Source organism: Kryptolebias marmoratus, linkage group LG1 (genome assembly GCF_001649575.2).
Source record: "Kryptolebias marmoratus isolate JLee-2015 linkage group LG1, ASM164957v2, whole genome shotgun sequence".
Taxonomy (NCBI): domain Eukaryota; kingdom Metazoa; phylum Chordata; class Actinopteri; order Cyprinodontiformes; family Rivulidae; genus Kryptolebias; species Kryptolebias marmoratus.
In genome coordinates, this window is record NC_051430.1 from 16909443 (window position 1) to 16936979 (window position 27537).

At 37.4% G+C, this 27537-nt stretch overlaps 1 protein-coding gene across 2 annotated transcripts in view; it reads left to right on the forward strand.

Moving 5' to 3' along the window:
• The window catches only part of edil3a (EGF-like repeats and discoidin I-like domains 3a), a 104149-nt gene that overhangs the window by 35195 nt on the left and 41417 nt on the right, over positions 1 to 27537 (forward strand). For both annotated transcript variants that reach the window (XM_017427914.2, XM_017427913.2), the window contains 2 exons: positions 1628 to 1756; positions 19302 to 19415. In XM_017427914.2, the coding sequence (XP_017283403.1) occupies positions 1628 to 1756; positions 19302 to 19415 (243 nt within the window). The remainder of the gene's footprint in view (positions 1 to 1627; positions 1757 to 19301; positions 19416 to 27537) is intronic.

The following is a 27537-nucleotide window of genomic DNA, read 5'->3' on the forward strand; positions in this document are numbered from 1 at the left end:
TTGGGACATCGCCTGTAGGATGAATAAAAATACTATATGCCTTTTATGTTTTATTTTTTACCTTGTTGCAATGACCTGCTACCTATCCCTTTCCCCTAGCAAGGGTGGTTTGTTTTTCTGTTTCTGTTCTTGCTTTTGAAAGCATCAGTGTCCGTTGAAAAAAAAACAAAGGAAGAATAAATTAAAAATTATAACTTGTTCCATTAAACCATACGGAACCATGACCCTGATACCAAAGTTCATACTGAACTGTGACTCAGGCGAAGCATTACACCCCTACTGTTGATTGTTACAAAGTACTTTGATTTAAAAAAAATCAAAAGCATCATGTTTTTTGTGATAAATGTTGCAGATATTTTCTCGTGTCCTTTCCCAGTGTTTGCAATTATTGTCAGTCATTAAATATATTAGTGTGTAACTTGTGTACTGTAGTGTTTCTTAGCTATTTGAACTGAATTTGTATTCAAGAGATTGTCTGGTCTTCAGGCTTGTCCACTTTTTTCCTGACCCCCCTGCTGTAGAATAAATTATCAGGTCTACTTCCGGTCTGTTACCAAAAGCAATAGTAGTGAAGTCTCTTTTGGTGGCTAATAAATAATGTTGTTTTTTAAGGACATTTATTTCCAGTTTTGCTAAATTGCTTTGGTTTTCACTGTACTGATAAAGTTCATCTTTCAGAGATGTCCTCCGCTCCAGTGTTGGTTGCACTTTTCACAGCTGTAAATACTACCAGACGGAGCTGAACTTGTGGCCTGGAGATAAGTAAACTTTTGGACTGACCAGACACGCTGATACATTCAGCATCCTTTCAGCACTATCAGCATATAATAGTCTATTATCAGCATTTAGGCTATTTGGTATTTTCTGACTAAATTTAATGGAACCTTGCAACCATTTTATGATTAATATATATATTTTTTTTTTTCTTAGTTAGTTAATTAACCTACAATATTACTTGATTGTTTTATCTGTCATCATATGTCTGTCTCAAGTATAAAACACTCCTCTAAATATAACTTCAGGTGTTCTGCAAACCCAAACTGAACCTCCAGCTACTACTGCACTTCTCTCATGCATGCATCTGCAAGTGTTGACATTATTAGTTTTCAGTGCATGCAGTCAGTTGGTGTTCCACAGTATATCGCAGGTAGTTTGTGCTCACTTCTCACCACTGTCAGTGGGAAGTGTTGTCTTCCCGGAGGGAACGTATTCAGTGACTTCATGTTGATGCCCTCCTGACCACTGAGACCAGCAGCATCTATAAGCCAGACTCCTCCCGCTCCTCCGTCAGTCCCAGTTTTGCCCATCAAACACATTTACTTACACACCGTGTCACAGGGTCTTCTATTAATTTATGCCTTGAAATTTCCCCACATTTAATGTGTTTTCAAAATGTATAAAATACAGGCTCTTGTTTTGAATGGTGTCTTAAATCACTGCCTAGATGAGGCTGGCTGAGTGTGCATTTGTTTTATTCATGCACAGTGCACACAGTGAGAAAACACAATGTGCCGCACAAGAGTGAATGTATTGTTCGTTGCACCATGTTCTTATGTACACAGTAAATGAGAAAGTGATATATGCAGCCCATTATAAGAGTCAGTTTCCCTGTTTCTTTTCCACGCAGGGCCTTGCCATCCAAACCCCTGCCACAACAAAGGAGCGTGTGAGATCAGCGAGACCTACAGAGGCGACACCTTCATCGGTTATGTGTGCAAGTGTCCACCCGGCTTCAGTGGAGTTCACTGCCAACACAGTAAGTGGACACGTTTTAGTTTGGTTCTCGTTATAAATTGTATTCATTATATCATAAATATATATGGTACACAAAACATCCTTTCTGTTTTTTTTCTGTAAATCTGTGAACATCTGGCAACAATCAAACATCTGTTTCTTTGAGAATCAGGCATTTTCAGCACCATTCTTGACCTTGTGCAATGAAACAAATGTTAATGTATGCCAAAAAACAAGTTACAGTTAAAAAGAAAAAAAAATCTAACTCAGCTAAATGTAAGGTTGGTCGAAAAAAGGAAAAGTTGAAATTACCTTCTTAGGTTTGGAATCAGAAAAAAACTTTTCTTCTCTTTTTTTAAAAAAGCATATTTTTATTCTCAAGTACAATATGTTTTTTTTTTACTTTTTACTAAGTTCTTATTTGTTATGTGACTGGACACATGAAGTGTGATGAACTTTGTCTTTACAATATTTACGTATCTAGAGAGGTAGGTATTCATGTTCCTTTGACTTCCTAAAGCCAGTCGTAGTCTCCTCTGTTTTAGAGGACTTAAGGTTTAGGTTGTGCTCACTTCACTCAGACACAACTCCTTTCGGGATGCTTCTAATAAAAACCCATGTCAGAGGCTGTTTACTTTCTATGAGAGTGTCGATCTCACTCTCAGTATAATTATGCTGTTTTTAAACTGCCTGGATCTTGAAATCTTTAAAAGTGATGCACTTAAATCTGAACAAACAGAAAACCACTAGTTCAAAGCAAGGATGACACCAAGTGCAGTTAAACTGCAGACACGTAAATCACCATTAAACAAAACAAAACAAAACAAAAAAAAGCCAAGAAAGTTTGTAACTTTGCTTTTCTTAAAATAATGACGTAATAGTCACAGAAAGTTTTGGCTAGATTGGCAACTCTATAGGAACACTAAGAAAATAACCAGTCTGAGCTGTTTGACATTTACTCAAGCTGGTATAACTTGAATCACTTAGTTAACTCATCAGTTAGTTTCAGATGTATTAATAACACATAAAACCCCTGATAAGTTGAAATTAAAATGAGGTCAACAGCTGAAAGCAGCATTAATGCATCTCCAACAGAAAGACACGCATACAGCTTCAAACCCACACATATAGATCCTGTGTTTTGAATGTATCCCAGGATTTGAAAATTGCATTTGGCTTTGTCAGTTTCAGTTTAATCTTGCTAAATCCTGCAGCTTGATATATATAGGTTAAGTTCTCTGGTTCCCCCACCTGCTTGGTGTGCTTGGCTGAGCATTGCATTAGCTATCATACCACAGCTGTCCTTTATTGCAGGTGCACTTATAAGTAATAGATTTAGTGTATCATGATGCAAACTGTGTGGCGAGATGGATCCTTATTGGGCTGACAGGGACTGAGACTGATAAATACAGAGAAAATGGCAGAGAGATTTGAACTGATGCTGCCAAGTTTACACCGTGATTGAAAAAGAGAGAAATGTCAGTAACTCAAAAAATAAAAAATAAAAATCCCGGGAACATTGTTTATCTTCACATTACTATTATCATTTGTATTCCATTAGACAGCACATAAGGAAATGGAGCGAGGCACTGTATCAACTGTATATTATTATTGTTATTATTGTTTACACCTAGAATTGTGGGAAATTGGCGGGCATGTCATAATTCAGTTATTGTTTCCTATTAAGCCCTGAGGGGTGGTGAGAAACTGATTTGATATGGGCTAAACACACATTAATGTCTGCCAATTTACCTCATGGTCATTACAGTTGAATGAAAGCAAATATATCTGAAGACAATAATAATCAAATTTACGTCTGGATAATTCCCACAAATAAAATATGAAGGCAAATGCTGGATTACAACTGAACTGGCTTTGTTATGATATGGCATTGTCTTTGAATGAATGACAAGCAAGCATAATGGAGAAAGAAAAAATGAGCAATGTATAGACAGGGAATTTTGTGGCATGCAAGAAAATAAAAGACAATTGGGACATAAAAGTACTGCATGCATTATTACCCCGTTATTTAACAACAATAGTGCATGGGCTGGCATGTTTCCTGAGTTGGTGGTGTAATCTGTGACCTTACAAAGTATGATGCTGGCAACAGAAATGGCTTATGGCTCATCTGAAACCACTCTGGCGAGGTGCTCTCACAAATGCACATCTATTTCTCCTTGCGTGTTGCTGCCACTTTGATGCTGTTTCAGGAATTTGTGGAACAATGTGTCATTGCTTTGTTCTGTCACGAAAAAGCCAGATGTCATAGTGGACAAAGACCCACTTTGTGGTTAGGTGAAAAATATTTCAGTTGTCCAACACAGATGACACATGGTTTTTCCACCAGTGTTTTGTCATTTATCCAACTTAATCCTCTTTCAATCAACATCTTTTGATTTCCACATAGTGACACCTCTTATTACTGTGCATTGTTAGATCTTTAGAGAACTGCGTCATACTGTATGTCTGCATTAGTTAACTATACAGGATATAAACTCTAATACATTCATGCAGCTATTTTTTAAACTTCCTTAAACTTCTTTCTAGCTCAAACCATATTATATTACTAGACCAAGTGTCCCCACCTTCTCTCTTTGCTGGAAGTTGAAGCCAGCAGGATCTGGCTTCAACAGGCTTCTAATATATAGAAAATCACACTTTTTTGACAATGTTTTTCATTTTGTAAATTATAAAACCAAATTATTGATAAGGCTTCTATTTTATTATTATTTATGGATATGGATAATTATTTTATTTAGGATGTTAGATCCAGACAGCCTATATACAGGACTAGATCATGTTTTATAAATAAGGATCATCTTATATGTTCAGCTTTAAATACTGTGCACTATATTGTATGGTTCTAACCTAGAATTAGTGTAAGCCAGTCCTGGATTTTTACTGTTGCTTTTAATACACCCTTGCTATGTCAGAGCCAAATTCAATTTCACACCTTTGAACGCTACCCTAAATACACGCACCACATACCCCGCTTGTTAGACTGATTTTATGAAGCAAAGCAAAGAATGAGGTCACACATGAACAATGAGGGAAGGTACAAGCTAACACTCTATCTACACATTTATTATTTTAATGTTGATGTTTCTTTACATACTGCCTAATTTAGGTATCATATTAAACTTTCTCAGTTACATGATGACAGTGTGTCATAAGAGAAAAATGTATTTTAGATGAAAGTTTTCTGTTTTGTTTCACTCAGCCAATTCATATGCAAGTACATTTCACAATATCTTTTTCTTGCCTAGTAAAAAGTATGTAAGTGTCGTCTGCACCTTGCACAAGTAATATTACGACTGATAAGTTTTTGTTGGACCACACTTTGAAAAAACAGTTGGTTACATTTTTAAACCATTTCTAAATCAATTTTAGTTCACTTTAAAAGCACATTTGAGAAAGAAGGAAAAAAAAAAACCTAAGTTAACATTGGTTTAGTGTCACTGCTTGAACCATTATTATCACCAAGCCATTTATCTTTTGACTAGCATGGCGTCACGTCCCTGTGGTGTCAAGAGAACAAGTGTGCTGTTATTGGGCGACTAGCCAAATGCTGTAATGAGCTGTCACAGTGTGAAGATTGGGACTGATTGCCTCAGACGTCATGAGGTTGCAGATCATTTTTTTTTCGGGCACACTTTTTCGGTCCATCAAGGACAAATGGATTGCATTCTGCTAAAGTTGTTCTTTCCTGAGCTGGAATATTACTGCTGTCTAGGAAAAGAAGCAGTCTGATGTTTCAGCTGATATTATCCCCATCATTTAATGAGATGTGGCGCTTGACTTTTGCCTGATTCTGTTACTCTGTATTAATATTCCTATTGCTCAGTAATGTTGGATGGGAGTACCAGCTGTAAATGACAGAAAAAAGGTAAAAACTATAAAAGATACAATTTTGCTATTCACTGTATGTAGAACTATACTGTGCCCAGTTATAATGAAATCAAATGTAGCGATTTTTGCAAATTCCGTTTTATAAACTGTCATAAACTGACAGTTTTGCATTAGGTGGTCATTAACAAAACATTCTGCGGTTATTTGCAAGTATGAAAGTGCAAGCAAAACTGATAGCAATGTATAGACTAGCCATTAGTTTGTCAGTCTGCTCAAAATTAAACTTTTTTTTTCCAAACTGAGACCACCCAAAGAGCTATCTACAGGTAGGATATAACTGTTCATCACCTTTCCACAAAACTGCACTTCAGAATATCTGAACTATCCCTTAAAATTGCCCCATAGATGACAGGTGGTTATGTTCTTACTCTGTATTTCTTCAACCATTCTTTTCCTGTAAGTTCTTTGAATAGATACCATCTTGCCTGTTAATCAATATGTGTCTTGCACCACACCAGCAGGGCAGGATTGATTGAGGCTAAATGTAGGATGTGTGAAATGATTTTTTTTAAAGTGTGGCCCCTGTATTTGATCCCGTATTGACAGTCGCTATCATGCTGTATTAGTCCTGCTGCTTGCACAGCTTTTTGTCACAGGAAAATCTGCCAACGTTTAAAGCTGTGGCCTGATGTAAAGCTGCGAGGAGCCATTACCGATAGTCAATTCACCGGGGGCAGATCACAGTCTGACTTTCATCAGTCCAAGAGAGAAAAAAAGGACTGCATGAGGGCTAGTTCTGTGCTTTCTTTTTGGTATCCCTTTTAGAACTGCATTAGTGAACTGTTAAGTTTATATTGAGAGGTATCCAGCAGTGGTTGCATTTTCTGTCCTTGTAAGTTTTATTGATATTTTTGGCCTTAGAAATTATTTTAGATGGATATTTACAAAATGACCTTATGTGTTTTTATTTTTGTCTTCAGACCCAAATCTGTAAGATAAAGTAAAATACTCAAAATCAACCTGGAAGTGAATGAATAAGTATCAAAACCACAGTGATTATGTACGTCCTAACCCTTAAATAGTTGACTGCTTGTCAGACTCAGTGTAGTGGTCTGACAGTGTTTCCCAGAACCCCTTCACACCACTGAAAATCTTCTGCTTCTCTTAGTTGTAGTACCATGCTGAGTGGTTTCCTGCTCCTCTTCTAAAAAAAGAAAAAAAAAATCTATGCCCTTCTCAAACTTACCACTGCTTCTCAGGAGATGACTTCATGTGCACTAACTGAAGATATATACAGCATTTCATGATTGCAAAGGAGTGAGGGGAAGGGGATTTTGTTAGCGGGCGAGTCTTCCACTCTTCCCCGTGAAGGGCAACATCACAGTGCAGTGGGTGAGGAGGAGAGATATTGGTTGTCCTGTTGATTTCTGCTTCCTCTCCCCATGATTGAGGCAGTTGTGTTTTCCTTCTGACTGTGAAGCTCGGCTGTTAAAGTCACTCTTGCGGAGATCATGATGAAGCATGAACCCTCTGTTCCTGCCCGCTGCTGTTTTTACATGCTAATGGTGTCTCCCAAGGCCATAAAAATCAACGGAAGGGGTAAAATCACAGCAGGCATCATGTGATTCACCAGACCTGTTTATACCGGGAGTTTACACCTCATCAGCGGTGCTCGCACCTCTTTTCTGACAGTTCACTGAAATCAGAATATGTTGGCTACTCTGTTCCCAGTGGCCTACTTTTTTTAACTATATGATCTTGCACATTTTCGCTGCCCCCCCCCCTCTAAAATTAGGCCCCTATTCATCTCGGCTATAAAGCCACATGAGTGCTGTTGCTATTTAGTTTATAGCTCCAGGGAAAAGTTGCTCATTTAAATCCACTTAATGTCTTAGATCATATAAGCAGTAAAGCTGAACTTTGTTTGAGGGCACATTTCTCACTTCAGGTTTAAAATAATTACAGTTTCGGGGCAAGCTTAGCTAAATGGATTAAGATAGATTTACGTGCAAGTTGGTGAAAAAGTTTATTAAAGGAAAAAACTTGGTAAACAGGAAGAAGTGGCACTTTTTTGCCTCTCATAGAAAGTTAAACTGTGTTCAAAATAAACAGAATCACTGATTTAGTGCCTGAGGTTTGTACTTGTAGGTATAATTTTTTTTCTCATTTTAACAGCCTTTGGGTTACAAGAGTTGAGAAGTTTTCACTGGAATTATGCTAATCTACGCACCACTATTATTTTTGTACACATAAATTAGCATTAACAACTTTTAACAGAACCGCGTTCGCTCAGAATAAATTGTTTTTGTGCTTTAATGTGAAAATCTAGTTCGAAATTTAACACAAATAAGAGGGTTTTTGTTTGTTGTTTTAATTAAAACAGCTGTAGCTGCACAACAATAAAGTGCTACTTTATTGTTTCCGTTTTGGTTAACCACTCAGGAGTCGAGGTTTTGTCAAATACTTTCCAACATCACCATTTTATTACATTTCTATAAAAGCGTCCCACGACCATGATGGGGCTTCAGAGCTACTGGCAGCCTAAGGGGTCTCTCCGCTTTTAGATTGCTGTGATCACAAGCTGTGAGGTGAACATAGCCTTTTCCAGACACTATCTCAGCTTTGCATGCACAAGCCCACAGCCCACCCACTGCTCACAGTCCGTGGCAAAAAAGCTGCATTTATAGGAAGAAATGAATGTAGGGATTCCTGGGTTTGTAGCCCGCTAAACATTCAAAGAGGTGGCCACGAGTGAACCGCCAAACCAACAGACGCCAGTGATCAACAACTTGAAGGAGAAACAGCGAGTGTGCCTGCAGATCAAACTGGAACAATGTTTATGCCTGTAGGTACATCAGTAATGTTGTTTTAGCTCACTGTACATTTGTTCTCTGATCCTTCAAAAGCTTCGCCCACTCGTGAAACTGGGAACAGCAGAACTCCTCTTTATGCAGTTGTTCTGTCAGTAAAGTCACTAAATCCAACAGTGTGATGGCTTTTATGGCTCTCTATTGATTCTAAAACTGTAAAATATGCAGTATTTAAACAGAAAACTTCACAATGCAACTCTAGTGTGTACAATTCAGCATTCATCAATGTATTTGCGGAAGGGAAGCAAGGAAAAATAAAAGAGAATACAAATAATTTTCATGAAACACACTGTTATTTAGTGCCTTTGCTGAGGACATACACCCGTTTGAGTTTGATGTGCTTGTGGTCCTGTCACAGTGACTGCTACAGAGTGGTTGATTGAGTCCTGGTGAACTGGTTACTCTTAAGGGTTTTGTAAAACTGATCTGAGGGGTTTGTATGAACCACCTCTAGAGTACTTAATGGGTGCTTAATTATAATCATTGCTGAGGTGGTAAATTCAAAAAGAATGCAGTAAAAAGAGGCTTCAGTCAAATCTTGCTAAGCTTTCATCAGCACCAACTTTTGTGAGTCATAGCCAGTTATTTTTTTTAAGTTTCCGAGCTCCCAGGACCTTGTAATGGTGCGTGGGCCACATTGGCGCAGCAACGTATAACAAGCACAGAGGCTTTACATTGTAACACCTGAACTTAGACTATGAAGTTGGTTTTAACTATGCTTTCAGGTGCATGTAATGGACACCCATGGGCTAAAGTTAAAAGTATGTGATATTTTGAGATCAATGCTCGATGCTTCACAGTCTGAAGTTGTAAATCAAGCTTTGTCAGCCAGCCTGAGAAATTATTCACCCTGAACAATTTCAATCTGTGGATGTGTAGAAACATTTTATATTTGCAAGAAACAAAGAAAGAAAGAAACATAGACACATACATCATGTAGGAATAAAACATTCAATTTCCTAAATATGTATTAAGCAGCAGTTTCTTTATTTTAATGTACATTGCAGGAAGACTGAGGGCAAGTGTGACTGGCTGTCTGATATCCTTAAATTTAGGGGTCTTGCATAACAATTACACAGTGGCTTTCACTGTTACCTATTTTGTAATGCTGACATACAGTATTTATTGTTTACATCTTGCACATCTGAAAGTTCTATACAGTCTGTTTTCTTTTGTGCCCCTTAGTTGAACCCTCTTCCAAAGTTTACTCAAAGCATTTCTGGCCTGACATGTTGACAGCTACAAAAAGCTTTAGGGTTTATTTTTATGACACTGGGTTGTTTCTTACAAAAATATGCACCACTGTCAATCCTTCATTTCTGATGTCCTTTTGTAGTAGCAGACACTTGCTCCGCAGAAATGCAGCTGCCATTTTCACCAGCAGACGCACTTAAAGAAAACTCCAAACACCTTTATCAATAACTGTTTTCTTCCACATTTTGTAGGATTTTACACCTCATTGGAGCTTTGTTTTCCTGTAACCAAACCACTTCCATGTTATCAACACGGCTTCTGTTTACTAAATTGTCAACTGACACTTTGCACTAACTTTCATTCTTGATGTGGTGTTATACACACAAGGGAACAGAAATGAGTTATGTCATTAATACTGCAAGATGACATGTTTTGATGATGCAAACAGTTCTGCTGGAAAGTATGATGTGACACAACTTTACGAAGTAGTTCAGTGATTTCAAAGAATGACAAACCAAATCCATTTAGCATCCTTCATGTTTGGCACAGTTTTTGGTATCACGGGGCTTATTGTGGCAGCTCTTGAATCTCAAATCACTTGCTAAATACAGTGTGCATTTATAAATAGTTAAACTGGAATGTGCCATACCCCAATTTACAAATAGATTGTTGTATTATTATTTTTTTCTTTCTTTTTTAAGAAAAACAAAATGTTGCTCCATTTTGCTGAGACAAAACTAGTGGTGGTTAATTTGAAAGGCTGCCCCCTCTCATATAAACTTACTTTAGGGTTAACACTGTTCATGTCTCCCTGTAGAGTGTCTCAAAGAATCGCCACACAAATGAAATGCACAAGTGGGTGGAAAGATGGTCTTAGAATAACATCATCAGTATGTTGACTCCAGTGGTAATCCTACAGATAAGGCACAAAGAAAAATGCCCATGGCTCTCAAATGTATGAGTTCTTTTTTGCACTTCTTTCAGGTTATTTTTGGTCTCAGTCAGATGTAGAGATCATTTAGAATACTTGTATAGCTCAGAGGACTAGATCTGCAACAGAAAACATGCAAAGGACAAAAAAAAGTTTTCATGAAATACGCCACCTTATACTTTAGAGGAGTGTAAACTGTATTGTAGAAACACAATCGATATTATAATTGATATTTTCTGTACGCTGTGTGGCGTACTGTTTGCTTTGTGGGCATGTAAGTGTGCTTCTTTCTTAAAACCCACACAAAGAGGGAAATGTGCCCAAAGATCAGTGTTGAAAATGTCTCTTCTCACTTATCTTGCTGCCTGTTTTTTTTTCCGTTTCTGGGCGTGCAGACCTCATCCTGATTCTCTCAGTGGGCAGCTGGAGAAACATGCTTGAGTCAAGGTTTTTGCAAGCACTTTTTTTCTGCCACGCTGACATCTGTGTTTACTTTAGCCTTTCTCATGGAGCCTTTTGCTTGGCTATCAAAACTGACAGCAGTTTTTCCTCAAGTTAATTGAATACAATGCTATTTACCAAGAAGCTTAACGTTGTCAATTACAGCCCTGTATGGGTTCTTACACCCCCATCTGTCAGGGTTCTGCCTATAGTTAATTCTTGATTCTTTTCTCTATTTATCAGCCTTCAGAAAACAAGACAAGAAATACTGCTGTAGAAACAAACTTTAAGTAATCTGACCTTTTGTTGTTTGCAAGGTGATGCTTTGCTTGCAAGATTGCATGAGAGGGGATTTTTTATTATTTTTTCCAGTGAAATATTGCTGTTGAAACAAAAGATGGCACCTAGAGGACTTCAAAACTTTATAAAAATGATCAGACTGGCAGTTTGACGTGCAATCTTGTAAAGGTCACTTTTGAAAGGATGCGAATGCGTAGTTTTAGATGAGAACTTTTGTTTTCTTTAGTCACATTTGTGGAGCTCATGACAAAAAGAAAGACACGACACGAAGCACAAGCTTATGGAGCATGTTCTCGATTTTAAAGAAACAAAGAGTTTGGAAATAATGGTATGAGAATTGTCAAGAAAGTTATGTTTGTATTTGCTAAAGTTAGTTTTGTTTTCCTATCGTTTACTTTTTCACAAAGCCACCGAGCACTCATTCACCTGCTTTCCTTGTGTGGAGGAGTATATGGAAACGAGCTGTTACCGTAGCCTAACTGTGTAAAGCCCTCCTCGGTTGCTTGAGCTGCGTCGTTGCCTTTTTGGCCTCTGCAGTAAGGATGGACCTGTTGGCAGATGGCCAGAGCATAAATAGAGATGCGACTCCAAATCCCAGATGGAGGAAAAAAAAAAAATTAAAAAAAGTTACAGTCAGACCGATACTCTGGGCCTTTGGCTGCCACTGCAAGCCAAAACAGAATGCAAAAAAAAAAAAGAAAAAGTTCTGCTTGACTACACAGAGCTGCATTAATTCAGGACGGTCTGAGTGGACCAAATTAGTAACAGTGTGTTCTCATTACTCATAAAGGTTGATGGCAGGGAAATTGCAGGAAATTAGGAAATCATGAAATGGCAATATAAGCTGAACATTGCGAGGACTTTATCAGCTGCAGTAAACCCTCATTTTCCTCATTTGTCCCTCTCTGTTCTGTTAAAATGATGCTCTCAGCTCACTATCATCTAAACTGAGTGTGGACATTTAGAACAGGGAAGGATTATTTATTTGGCCAAATATAATATTGGCACAAAGTTCATGCCTGCAACTTCTTGCAATCATTTGCAATTTTGAAATTGCACACATTGATATTACGATGACTAAACATTCAATAAACTAAACGGCTGTAGTTCATGATGATGAAAAAAGGTGTCATCATATTTTTATTATTTTATCTGGCAGGCAGGTCCTATATTAACCCAAAATTTGATATCTGTTTTAATTAAAAATATGACTAAGCATGGACAAAACAAGAGAGATGATTAGTTGTAGCAGTTTATTTATTTATTTTTGTAGCATTAGTGTTATCTTGACTTTTGTTTAACTGCCACTAAAAAATGGTAGTGTGAAATTCTTTAAATCACCAAATCCATTTATGTACTTTAATTGTGTTGTTAAAAAAAAACATTCAACCTTCCATGACTTATTCAGAGTCTGGCCATCAAAAGAACACTTTTATTTAGACAAATATCATTTTGAACTTAGATAGTTTTAAACTGAATTAGCTAAAAAGTCCTCAAGTTTGATTGTGAAGAACCTTTAAACCAAGTGAAAAGAGTAGGGACATGTTGTGTACTTATTTTAACTCAAAGTAAGATTTAAACTTAGAGATTTAGACAATTTTCTAACTTCAAAGTGTCTAAATTGGTGGTGAGTATTGAGCAATTGCTTGTGCACTGTCAGTGCCAAGGGTTGAAAGGAAGCACTCGTCACATACATGTGCTCAAGAGAGGGTGATTGTGATGGTGGTCCTTCCATACTATCGCCCTCACAGGAGCTCAGTGCTTCTTTGAGAGGCTAGAGTTTCCATGGTAGATGTTGCACTGAAGCAAGGAAGAGTTTCTGCTCCCAGTAACCCAATCAGGTTTGTGTCAAAGGAAAAGCACCCATCAGGTGCCTGCATGCATTTTGAAAACAATTAAACATTTACAATCATTATTTGTACTACAACATAAGCATTTGTCCTGTGAAAGCTGTTGAGTTTGGAGTCAGTGTCTGTTAGTGATGTAAAAAAAACACATTCTGTTTACAAGAATGCATTTCAATGTCAAATATGAAGCCCTCCAAGGCAGACATAGGAGCAGAAATGGCCTCTTAACAGCAGATGTCTCGCTGTTTCCCGTCACTTCCATCTGTTTTTTATTTTATTTTTTTACCTGCATGTCATTTAAGCCTTCTGTTAAGTGCACCTGAGCGATGTTAAGGAGCTTGTGGTTTTGACTCTCTTGTTCGAGTTAGATCAAAATTCCCGTCACACACCTGCTGCCGAGCCTCCGTCTCTAAGCTTAAAATGACACTTAAGGCTTTCCTCTGAATGTCATCGTGCCTCCAAGCTGAGGGCTCTTCACATTCTGCACATCCGAGCACCGGCGGATCCCCCAGCCTGCCTGATGAGTGTTTTGCTTCTCTGATACTCGAGCCTCTCCTCAATGCATCCTAAGATGTCTTTTCAAGGGCTTCTAGAGTGCCACTGTGAATAACTTCTCGGTAGGCTAATCCCACTTCAGAAAGCACGTCCTTGGAATATGCCATTCTTAATCCTGCATTCACAACTTCATGCATCCTCGTTTCTCCTGAAACATGCAGCATATTCCACTGTGGGAAAAAAAGAACTGCATTTGAAATGAAAAGTGTTGTAAAATAGATCGATACAATAATTACCGATACCAAGCCTAGATGCAAATAATGTAAGATCCCATGTATCACTGTGAAAACACACTTCAGTATGTCAGGTTGCGTGACTCCATCAGACCCCAGATGTGAATCCTGTCTTATGAGGTGATAGTCACATCAGTGACATGGCTGTGTCAAGGAAAGACTGACAGCACAGGTTTGACAGTGGAGACAAGCACTTCCTTGTTCTGCTCTCTCTATCTGACTCAACCAGTCGAGACAGGGCATGTCTGGGTCTTATGTAGTGGGGACTAGACACATTTCACTGCACCAGGACCTGTCAAACAAAGCATCTGAAGCTGATCGCCCAACATACAACATGCACATGTGTGGACAAATCAGTGCTTTTTACAGTAGGCTAGCTTTCATAGAATGGAAATTATATATTCAACACAGATAATTTGTTTACATTATGTGATTTTTATTGACTACACAAATCACTGGGTACCAACATTAGCAGTATGTCTCTAATCTTATTGAAAAATGGGATGATTACCTCCAAGAAAGATTAGCTGTGTGAGGTCAGGGGTTAATTACGTGATAGACATAAATAACTGAGTGTCCACTTCGCTTCCATCAATAACTGACAAGTACGGTGTCTTTGCATGCTCTTTGCATGGAAGGGTCAGGACAATCAAGGGTCTTAACAAACATTTGTTGCATCTGCTTTTTCTGGAACGTTTATTCAGATGAGATCAGTGTGAATCGTGCATGTGAGCCAAATGAAGTCCAGATGTAGAAACACCATGAGATGAAAACAAAGTGCTGAATTCAAAGTCTAACTCAGAATCACGCGGCTTAGTATTTAGGTAAAGCAAAAAACAAAACAAAACAAAATAGAGCTTTGGTCATTTTTCCCCCAGCATCTGAGTGCAATTTAATGAAGGAAATGGTTAAGATGTAGGAGCTATACTGGAGGGACTCTACCTTTCATTTAGCTAATTAAGTTAAGGGGCTTTACAAGTGTGAGAGGATTACAAGCTATTAGCTGGTATTTATTTCACTTGTGTGATTTATGTAATTATTTTGGGCTGTTTGGACTTCATAATGCATCTACAGTATCTGTATGTATTCCAGACAAAATAGTGTTGCTGTTGTTTTTTAATAAAACCCAGCTTTATGAACTACATTTTCTTTAACTTCTACTTCAGATCACACATTGTTTGCACCGTGGATGGAGACCGTCCACGTTGCACTTTAGGCTAACCCTTTAGCAACCCCCATTTTGTAAGATTAGACACAACACCTTTAGTGATGAAATGAAGTGGAACACAGAGTGGTTGGTCTTGGTGTTTATGGGGCTGTAGCAGGTGCAGGGACAGTAAGAGGTCGGAGCTGCAGGTGACAGCTCGCAGGCTCCGGGGACACACCACAGCCAATTTAACACTCGGAGCAAAAGATAGTTCCTGACATAGACACTCATTATTGTTCAATTGAGACATCTAAGGAGGAAGAGAGGACAGCGGTGGATTGATTAGAACGCTCATACTGTTTTTGATTGAAATCCTTATCTAAAAGAGGTTTTGTGCTGTGTCAGGGTTTAATACTGGAAATGATGATGTTTAGGATAGCTAACGCCCTCTGCTGAGAGGTGAAAAGATGGACAATTACAGTACAACTGATAATTGAAAGGACTCAAACCAGTTCAAGATGGCTGCCACAACTAATAAACCTCAGAAAACACAAACATGGCTAAAACGCTCATTTTTTTACAAAAACTGAGATAAAGATATCGTACCTTTTCACCAGGTCTAACATTAGAGTTTAAATTCAGACCTGCAGCTGATATTGATGTGCTGATTTGGAATTTGTCCACCATTGGGTTGTATGTGCATTGAATCAGCAGGCTAAGTACAGTCTAGTGGAAAGCCACTAAACACCATCTCAATTATACGAGTGCAGTTCTGGCAGCCAGTGCGATGAACTGCATTTAATTGTCTTGTATTTTATGGTCTCTGTCCATAGTGGAAAATCTTTATTGGAACCAGATTTTTAAACTGTTCAAAGTGTTGCCATTAAATGAGTGGCATTAGTTTGGAAATGTTTGCTTACTGTATTTGAAGCCGTATGAAACATTTAAATTCTGAGTGTGTTTTTAATTTTGAACAAAGGGAAGGCTTTTGGATTTATACTAATGGCAGTGTTAAAGCGAGTTTTATTTACCCACCCACTGGATTAGATAATTGTTTGTTTTTTTTTCTGCACATTTCGTCAATATTTTTTTTTTATTATTCTGTTTATTTTTCTCCTCTGTCTTCGTTTTCCATGCTCGTTGTCTCTTCCTATTTTTTTTTTTTTTTCTTTTACCAGACTGATTAACTGCATCCTCCAAAGTAATCCCTTTTCTTTCAACTGATTTACTGGCAAGTCTCACCTTCTTCACACTGAACTCCCAGGGGCTGATGGGCTCTGATGAAAGTGCAGAGAGATGGGCTCGTTGAGTTTTTCCCGTCTCTCTTTGGGTTGTTATGCTCCAGGCTGTTTGAGTGGCCTGGCCATTCGGGGTTTTATCCATATTTGATGCCGGTCCCAGCAAAGCAGGACATAAACTGAAAGGTGAACAGCAGCATCACATATTCATGTGCCATTAATGCTGTAGTGAGTCAACAGAGACTTGTGCTTTTTGCAGAGCAGCCTTTACAGAGAGTGTGTTGTTAACTTTCAACAAATTATACTCTGCTAAGGCTATGCCCAGCAACATTTGTATATATTCAGGTTTTAGCACTGCAGAAATAAACTGCAGATACGTTCAGTTAAATCTGTTATATATAAGTGATTATAAATCCCATATCCACTTTAGTTTTTTTAAGATTGTAATATACAAAGAACAATTACTCTTTATATAAGTGTGGATGCACAACAGTTTTATAAGGGCATATTTATATTCTTGTCTAAACTGCTCATAATTCACTGTGCTTGAAAACAGATGGTTAAATAAATGAGGAGCTGAACTGATTATTCAATTCTTTACCACTATTTGTGTGTGTATGTTTTGTTTGCAGCATTAGCAAAATATGTGAGCATTAAATGATCTGCTTTTTTTAACTTTGCCATTAACTATTGTGCCTGTCTGTTAATTGTGTCTGTCTCCTGTCTGTCAGCAAAATACTGCATGAACCACTTTTTGAATTTTAATTAAATTTGCTCAAAGTAACCACTGGATATGCATCTGCAACTGAATATTTTTTTGGAATCAACCACATTCAAGGTAGAAACTTAGCAAATACAAAAACATCTATAACTCAGCCAGTTTCACAGATATTAAGCTAAGGTTTGATGTGGTAGCAGCTCAGAGTGATTAGCAACCATCCACTAAAAGCTAATGCATCTCACAATGTCACATAAGATTGTGCATAAAATCATTTACAAGGTTTGACCAAAATGGCTCTAACTCTGTCCCTTCTCACCACAAGATGATTTTAGTTTAAAGGTGGCAGACAATATACATTCCTTCAAAGAATGCTAAGCCTGTTATTTCCTTTTAGTGTTCTCCTAAAAGCTTGAAATGATCAAAAGACACCAATAAATGTGTACCAGTTTGCTTCCACGATGATTTAAATGGAACCATCTATGGAGTATGAAAACATAATAGCCTTAAATGTGATAACTGCAAGTTTCTCAGACAAGTTTTCATTATTCACACCATGAGCTCCATAACCCCCAGTGGACAATAAACAAGTTGTTACCATGATGTAATGTGAAGGAGGAGGAGGGGACTGTGCACAAACTGGGACGTGATGCTTCAAAGACTTTGCATTAAATGAATCTCAAACAGTTTTCTGGAAACAATAAACCAATATGCCTCAACAGTCGGTCACACACTGTTGGGGCGAAACCAAGACAATACTCCTTACAGTAAATCCAAATGCAGTTCATTGGCAGAATAAACGTTTCATTGTTCTTTGTTCTGATTTATACGTTAACATTACAATAAAGGATGAGTAGCCGCTACAGCTTTTATTTTAGTCTGTTTTTCTTTGACAAGTCTGATATTTTATTGTGCTCTTTAAGGTAGAAGACGGCATGCTGGCTACTAAAATTATTTACTTTCTGCGTTCTAATCATTTGTATTTTGCTGCACAGCATATTTGGTTTAACCTTTACATCATCTTTTCAGAAAGCTTTTTGTTGTACAGTTTTTTCAAAAGGTCAGTTTTAGCTGAGTGTGGTTGTCTCACAGGACTCCCACAGATTTTGGGGTGAATCACCAAACAATTCTCTCTCTATATATCTCTCTCTTCCCTCTCTTTTGCACATTTTCCTCTAATTTATTTCACCTTAGCTAGCAATTTACTTTTTAGTGTCCAATTGTTCTGCAAATTGAAGATGCTCCTGCCTTGAGTCACGGCAGCTCAGTGACCATTATGTTCAAAGACCTTGACTGAGGGACATTTTATGGTGAAAGAAAGGATGGGTTTTTGAGATATTGCAAAAGTTCCCAGGTGATATAAGATTTCAGATGGATAAGTTCATTTTTCACTTTTTTAAAGCTTTCCAAACCTCCAATTGAGTTACATATTCATGACACTAAAGCGTACCCTTGAGTCCCACACGACTCAAAGATTAAGTTGTTTCAAAGCCAAAAAAGCAAATTTGGAAATTTGCAGAATGTTCCTCATATTTGCTGTAAAGTTCACATCTTTACGATCTCTTTTGTTTCCAATTCATTCTGTGATATTATCTTGTCAGCATCCTCATAACAACAGATCACAAATATGTGTAATATTTGAAGTTCTGTTACCTGGGTTCTGTAATGTGTGAATCAAACCGCTTTACGAAACAACGCCGCTCTGTTTCTCTGACACTTGAACAAAAAGATGGAGAACATTTTCAGATTTTGCTAAATAGATTAGCGAAACGCAGCACTTTATTTTATTTTATTTTTTAATTGAAAGGCTTTTTCCAAACACAGTTCAGCAGCAGAAAATCAGTTCTGAGACCGGACCGACTGAAGGAATCATTTTTTTAATCATTACATTTCATTTCTTTTTTGTATTTACTTAACAACCAAGTATTGTGTTGTGCAGCTGTTTTCCAGAACTTCACGATCAATAGAAAGTTAGGATAGTGTCAGCATGATACTTCATGAATTGCTCTTAATTGTGACTTTGCTCTTGCATCAATATTATGTCAGTTATGAGTTTCTTGATGATTGATTTTCAAGAAACCAATGTCCTTATAGGTACCTTTATGGGCCACAAAGCCAAGAAACACAGACAATTTAATATATATTTCATTATAATGTATTTATTAGTGATGAAGACTTCCCAGCTACCTGTAAACCTACATCAAATGATTAAATGCTCCTTTTTTTGCTCTGTTTTTCCAGATATTAACGAATGTGAAAGGGACCCTTGTAAGAACAGAGGCATTTGCACTGATCTGGTTGCCAACTATTCATGTGACTGTCCAGGAGAGTACATGGGGAGGAACTGTCAGTACAGTAAGTAAAATTTGTCTTTGTTTTTTGCTCTTTTAGTATATCTCATTGCTGCTACATGTTGGTAGTATCATCTAAGCGAATTCTACTGCTTTGCAATTTACCAGTTATTCCCAATATTACATCTGTCTTTAACAACATATGACTGTGAACAAAAACCACGCAGGTGCTTATTATTTCACAAGGTTTGTTTACTTTTTGTCTTTCTTCTATATTTGCTTTGGAGAAGCAGTGAGTCTTAGGAGAGATTTTCTTTCTATTCCATCTCAGTGTGTTAATCTTTACTGCATTATGATGCTACATAAGTTTGTTTTTGTTTTTTGTTTTTTTGTCCTTGCTACAATCTCTTTCTGTGTGAAGGTTAAGTGTGTGTAAACTAGTCATGACTGCAGGACTAACAGCTCTCTCACCGATATCATTACAGCTGCAAAAACATGCATGTGGAGTGTGTGTGCAGTTTGATCTCCTCACTCACGTGACAGGATGGATTTTTAATAGTCCCTCTGTGCATTTTATTTTACTACATAGAAAGTCCTCACATTCCTCACAATGCTCAGGTTACCTGAACTGAAGTCATTATAGAGATATGTTTTCTAATGGAAGATATTTTATACAGTCTAAAATGTATTTCTAAACAAAACTGTCGGGACAAAAAAATGGTATCATTCTGCATATTAAAGTAAACATAATTAAACCTTGTTTTTTGTTTTGTTTTGTTTTGTTTTCCAAAAATGCCTAAGAGGTCTAAAGGCCTTCATGGTTTTATAATGTTATTACGGGGCTAGTCCCTGCAGTTGAAGAATATATTATGATTAGTATATCAGCAGACATGGAGCCCTGAGCCGCTGTCCCTGCATGGACACTCACAAATTAAATTATCGGATTTTCGAACTCGTGTGCGCCACAGCTGCATCAGGAGGAATGTGGTGAGCAATTTTTAACATGCCAACGCTAAAAAAACAAGAAGAATTTATGGTAATGTTCAAGGATAATGGGTGCTTTTACAAATTGAATGCCAGAAACTTGACAGAGGGAAATAAAAAATTCAAACTCTGATAAATACGAGTTGGATTAGTGATTGGAAATATTGGAAGTGAAGTTCCACTTGTAAATTCAGTATGTGCACAGAGCATTATTCAGCAACTATTTAAGCGCTTTTACTGTCAGGTTTGTGGTGCAGGATGATTATTAGGATGACTTGTTTTTGGCTGTGTCTTTAAACACATTAGATTTGACGTGAAACAATGACCGCAAGGTGAAAGTGCTGACTCTCAGCGGTAATTGGGTGGTGTTTACACCTTCAGAAGATGAAGAGTCTAGAAAGTGTGCCCCATTTATACATATCCCAGAGGGGTACTGTAAGCAGGGCCACAAGTCCTTCACTGTTTAGCTAATATAAATGTAAACACTTCTAAACAACCCTGAAGCTAGGAGTCAGTGCTATAAACGGCTTGCTGATGTCTGTTGGATTGTTTTATTTAAAATTTGGTGCACTGAAGCAATACTCAGATTGATCAATATGTTTTCTGTGTAACAAATTCAACACTATTTTAATTTCTTAACTGGTTAACAAAGTGAGCACCACCATGTACTAAATGAAGAAAAAAATCATCTATTAAAGTTAAATCAGTATTCCAATTACTTGATAAATTTGACTGCTTTTTAAAATCTGTAATTGTCACATGTCATTTATCTCCAAATTTCAGAAAAACGGCACCACCACATGTATAGGCCCCTTTACACTGGATGATGACCCTGCTACACCCTTCACAACCTATTAAAACATGGCTAGATAGCATCAAATTAGGAAAACCTCCTTCTGGAGGAAGGCAATCATGATGCAGCTACTCTGTTAGTATTTGCCAAATGTTTTTCCTACTATTTATTGTCTCAGAGATGCTCTCCTGTGCCCTCACAATGCTGTATGTGCCTGACCTGCCACGACTCTTTTAGACCCCATTAGGATGCAACTTCGCACCAGAAGACCACGCCACCATAGCACAATGCTACCGCCTCGATGGTCTGTGCTCGGTTGTTTCCATGACTTTGTCACAATCACAATTGTAGGCTTGTGGCCAGTGTGGCCAATCCTCCGTCAGATACACAATGGTTAAGCCAAGTAGTCGTGGGCCGCCCATGCTCCATCCAGGACCCTGATATGCCACTAGCTAAACGATACACCACCACAACCTTATTATGGAAATGTTGTGCATGCTCAAAATCCTTGTGAACCTATCATGTTTTAACACGTCTTCTTTCCTAATACACACCTAAAGACTTTGCCAAGAACACTCAAGTTTTGGTTTATTTTTTATGTTGAAGGTGGTCGTAATACAGTATGGAGGGAGACTCACTGAGAAGAACTATAGACACTATGGACTTTTTTTTTTATCTAAAGAGGGATTTTCTGAATTTTTATTTTCTCAACACTCATCAAGAGCAAAAACTGAGTTACTTCCCTTATGTTGTCATTTGGTGGGAAACTTTCTTTGTCTCTCCAGGAGGTGATTAATGGGAGATTATGATCACTGACAGGATGGAAGCAGAATCTCCTTGAGGCATCAGTCTTCGGGTCAAACTTATACCAAACTGGTCTTATTCTGGTCTAATAATCAAATTCTCTTCTTTTGTTCACAGTACTTTGTATTAGAAGTCAGTGCAGTGGGAGGTCTTTAAATTTACTTATCAGATTGGCATAATAACTAGAACTGTGTATAGGGCCTCACTATGAATAGTTTCTATATCAAAATCAAACTATGTAGCTGTTTATGCTGGAAGTTTTTGTCTTTATTAACAATGAGATGAGGCTCATATGGAGGAGAAAAAACAGTCCAAGCATACCATATACTCATAAAAGTCGACACGGAAAACAAGTTGTTTGGCCAAGGCAGCTGTTTTTGTTTGTGTCTTCTTAAAAGTTTACTCTTACTCTTTTTATGACATTTGCTATGCACTTGTTACTGCAATGACATTATGCAGATTTGTTTATTCACTCAAAATAAATTTAAACCTTAAAGAAGAAGAAACTTCTTTCCCACACTGTCGAGTTCCAGACAGGTAAGTACTAAGACAGAGAGAAATGTTCTTCAACTTGAATTTGGGATTGATTTTTTTTTTCTCAAGAAAAAATGATTTCAAAACTCTTGCTGATTGTCTTTTTTTCTCCCTGCAGGAAAATTCACATGACTATTATCACCATTTCTGAATACAGACAAAAAGCCTAAGAAATGAAAGAAAAGATAAAAATGTTGATCGAGTCATGATAGCTCAGTAAAATAGATAAATGTGAGCAAGGACTTATCTAATAGCCCCTCATTCAAACTTTTGTAAGATGCATACATTTAGCTGACAGGTAAAACAAAACAAACAAAAACAAATTTATTACAAGCAAAGGTTCGCCTTATATTCGGACAGTGGAGGTGGAATTCTGGGTAATGTGTCTCTACTGTACAGCTGTTTAAATAAATAGGATACAGCGGAAGAATGTGTCCAGACATAGTTCATTAGATTACTCATAATAAACCGTTTGGCGTTTCAGAATAACTATCTGAAGGTTGCTCATGATGTTTAGTGTCTCAGTCTTAAAAGTAAAAACCTGGTTAAAGTAAAGTTCAGACTTTTCTCTCTTTTAACATACTGCAGAGGAGAGAACAAGTAATAAGTTATCCTCCAGGCAAAAACATATAAGTTTTTACTGAACTTAACATGATTTGACAACTGGAGCATGGCTGTTGGTTTTCCAAAGGTCGAGACACTTGTTTTGTTTTTTTTAACCAGTAGTAACACGTTACCATTGACAGCCTGCGGTGGCAATTTAACAGCTCTAACAGCGTAGCTTTCACTGTTTCTGGCCACTGTCACAGCCTTGGTGATAGTTTTGGGCTTGGCTTCATTGTAATATTGTCAGCTGCACGTTCTGGACTCTGGTAGAAACTATTTTATTGAGCTGACAATTATATAGCGAGAGCGTGTGTCTGCTGCACCAAGAAGAATATGATTATACATTTATAATAGTTTGCTTTTATGGGAGAATATATATAAAATATATTTCCTTGAGTTTTATATCTTTGGTGTGCCTTTAGAAATGCAGAAAACCTTGCAGTGAACTCTAATGCAACATTGTGTAAGTCACAAAGCAGTCAGTTGCATAATTTCTATCCCATTCAGATAAATCAAGGTCAGTCAGATACCGTCCTGTTTACTTTTTAATGTAATGGAAATTTATTACAGTGATCTGTGAGATATCTTCTCAGAGGGAGGAAAGCTGAAGTGTCAAACATTCAAGTAAAACCTGAGTTGTAGTGTTTTGAGTCAGAGGTATGTAGAGAGACAGGACCAGGTGTCAGTGTTTCCAACAAAGTCATTTCGCTTTATGGTTTACTAGTTGTTTTGTTTGTTGGTGTTTCAATAACACCTATTTCTCTAGATGTAAAGGTGAAAGCCTAATTATGTCCAGCCTGACTGTTGCACATCCCACAAAAACACAAACATGTACAAATGCTTGTGTATGCATTTATTCCAAAAAAATCTCATTTTTCAAAAGCGAAAAATAAATTTGTTTTGAAGTTGTTTTTTTCCTCAACTAGGTTGTATATTTAGTTGCTAGTCCCCAAAATCTAGTGTGCATAGAAACAGTGAGTGGATGCCTGTAAGATGAGCAGTCGTCATCTCCTCCAACTTGTTCTTGAAGCCCACATTGTGTGTGTGGGCAGGTCCTGCCACTACTAGCTTATGTAGATGAAGACACTCGCAATTTTCTTGCTCTACCTCACTGTAATAGGTGTGGAAAAATTGGGTGAAAGAGATGTTTTAGTAATTCCCTTTCTTATACTAATTACAGTGTTTTCAGTGCTGACTTCAATGAGCTAATTGTAAGTGAGAAGTGACAAAAAGAGCCGTGTCTATTTCCTGCCAAAATATATTCTTGTGAAATATCAGAGAAACTTTAAATAGTTAGATTACAGTTTTGCTTTAGTTGGTTTGGCTTCTCAACAGAAAAATGATATGAGTGTTACTGCTGTAAACAACAAGAGTTGTTAAATGACATTTATTGCTTAAATGACCATGGTTAAAGACTAATAGATATTTTTTCATAATTAAATGGTTTATTATTTTTGTTGAAGGGGATAGTAATACAACCTACAGACCAGGTTACATTGAATAAAACTACATGGTGACATAAAAAGGGCGTTACATGGGACAGTCACTAAACAACCCCCCATCATTACACACAGTATTTTTGTTGATTATTTCAGCTATGCTCTCATGTGCAATCATTTCAAAATTCATATGGCTAGAGTTACATACTAAACAAACTATATAGAAGTATAAAAATCAAATTAATTGATTGGGGTTCAGCATCACATCTAATGACACCTCGTGCAAAAATAAGCAACATAAAATGTGTTATTTCACACCTTTTGAGCCTTTATTGCTGTAATATCTTTTTGCAATGCGAGCAAACGATTACAAGTTCTGGAGAAAGACTAGACTAAATATAATAATGGAGTTATTTATAAATCTGCTTAAAGTATTCAGTGGTCATTGTTTACATTGGTTATTGGTTATTGGTTAATGCCTTTTTAATGGAGCATGCAGGCTTTTATTTTCACTGTATAAATGAGAAGTAAATGATGTATAATGAAGCCAGATTAATTAATATGCTCATCAATTTGAACCTGTCTGAGTTAAATAAACTCAAGAATATTTTAAAAGTTTAAGAGCTTTGACATAAATGTTTAGTAATAAACCTCCTGTTTGGGCACAATAAACAATTTTGTGTTGTGTTCCTCTCTTGTCCCAGTTGAAGTAAAGGGTGTAATAATGATTTCTTAATTCTTCACATGCTTCTGAATGATCGTTCAGCTTGATTGGTAAATTTTGTGTGAAAAAAGCATCAGATGATGCGTGAAGCCTCCTTTCAGTGTAGACACACCTGAAGGGGAAAGCCTGTGTTAACAAAGATCAGAAGCACTGTTGTATTATTATCTCTGAGTGAACTTTTAGGTTTGATGAGTCGGCTAAATCACACAAGCCCAGCTTTGTTGTACTTGCTCTGTAGTGTACTTCTTCTTTGCTTATTATTTTGACAAGTGTAGAAAATGGTTGTTAAAATGTTCCTGGTATAGATTAGAAAGAGAAATAAAGGCCTTTGGGGTTTTCAACTAGAACATTAGTGCTTCATTCAGTCTTAGAAAATCATGTATTAGTCATCACAGAACTGGTTTGAAGAGATTTGTGCATGTGTTACTGTTTGTTTCTCTGTATAATTCTGGCATAATGCTTTGAATTTAAATGTTAATTGCCATCTCTCTCTCAAATTTAAATACTTAACAGCACATAAAACTGTGCATACATCTGCATTGCACGCAGCCTCATTTGTCACCTGTGAAACCTCCGTTATACGGCTGACATCTGTTTCATCCGTTTATTATTCCTTCCTTTATCCTCTCTTTTTGCTCGCGTGCTCATTAGTATTGGTGTGTTGGCATTAATTTCACTGGAGTAGTAATTTGTTTAGAGTGTAGGCAGGGCTTGTGGGAGATGGATTCAGCTGTCACTGCACGCTGGTGTTGGTGTTAGTGATGTGTGCTGTCGCGGGGCTGATATATGCTCAGAGGCCAGCAGGGCAAGGCCCGAGGGCTGGCTGCCACTGCAGCTCTGACGGACGACTGGCAGGCAGCTCGTTAGGAAAGGCCCATCATTGCCACAAGGTGAAGAGGAGCGAAGTTTGCAGCACTGTCTTGTCACAACATCCACATATAATCTCTCATGAGAGTGCTGGCCAAGAGGTAAAACATCTAGACAAATAGTTTATGCTGATGCAACATTGTTTCTTGATCCATGATATCAGGTCTCACTCAGAAAACTGGATAGGATTCTGTTTTCAGATTCAACTTTTATCACATGTTGTATGAAAGCCACCACAGCTGCACTTGAGATCTGCAGTAATTCTACAAGCTAACAAATTTAAAGTGAACATATTGCTTATTGATTACTTATTGATATGAACTTCCTGTATTCTTTAGATCTAATCAGGAGTTTTATTGCTGATTTTTATAATTAACCTTTTCACTGTCAAAGGAGAAGATAATCTTTGACCACAATAGCTATCTTGCCCCTTTTTGTAAATATAACCTTTTCAGGGTTGTTATTCTGACTTTAAATTCCTTTTTATTTTTATATTTTTTGGTGCTGGAAACAGTCATACTGCACTGTGTGATTTCTAGGGGTTTAGCAATCCAGATAAATCATGTTTTTATCTCAATTTTGGGGTTAAGGTTCTGTATGGATTTGGTACAATGAGAAAAAGAAACAAATGCACTTACACTACTTTTCTTTTCACTTATTTTAAACAAACAATAACCCTCCTAGAAGCAAAGACAGGAAAACAAATCACTCTTGCTAGAAGGGAGGCCCTAAGGTAGCAGGCCGTGTACAGCAGAGAAGGATTTGTCAACTGGTAACTTCACTATAAAATTTGAACGAATAAAAGTCATATTGTGCTGTCTTATGTATCCAATTCGAACTGTAACCAGTGTTCTAGAGGCCATGTGTCAAAGTAATAGTTTCATAAACTCCAAAACGAAAGGTATATCTCATCTGAGAATAGTGCAAAAATGGGTGTTTGTTTGACCTTGAAGCCACTTGATGGAAAAAAAGGCACTACACTGAATAATATCTCCCAATATAAAAACTACATAATAAAAACAATATGTTAAACACTCACCTAGCTGAGCAACTAGGGGAGTGGAAGTGTGCTTTTTCTGCACACGTGTTGTATATAAAATGCCTGGCGATGTATTTAAATGTGTTCATTAGACTCCATCGGACATTTGAAGACGTGTGATTTATGACCTTTTTGGCTTTCCATAGGTCCACCTCTTGCTCTCCTCTGCTGCTGTGGATCAACAGGAAACTGTGACTAACATTGTTTTTGTTTGACTAGATGCACCCTGATGTCAGCACCGCGACTGTTCTGTATGAATGCATGTACCATTACACCCCTAGTGATTTCTAATGAAAAGGTTTCTGAAATATAGTCCCTCTTGGATTTTTCTTTTTCTTTTTGGACCTGCTGAAGTTGATTTATAAACCTTCATTAATATATTACGCTTTTTCAAAT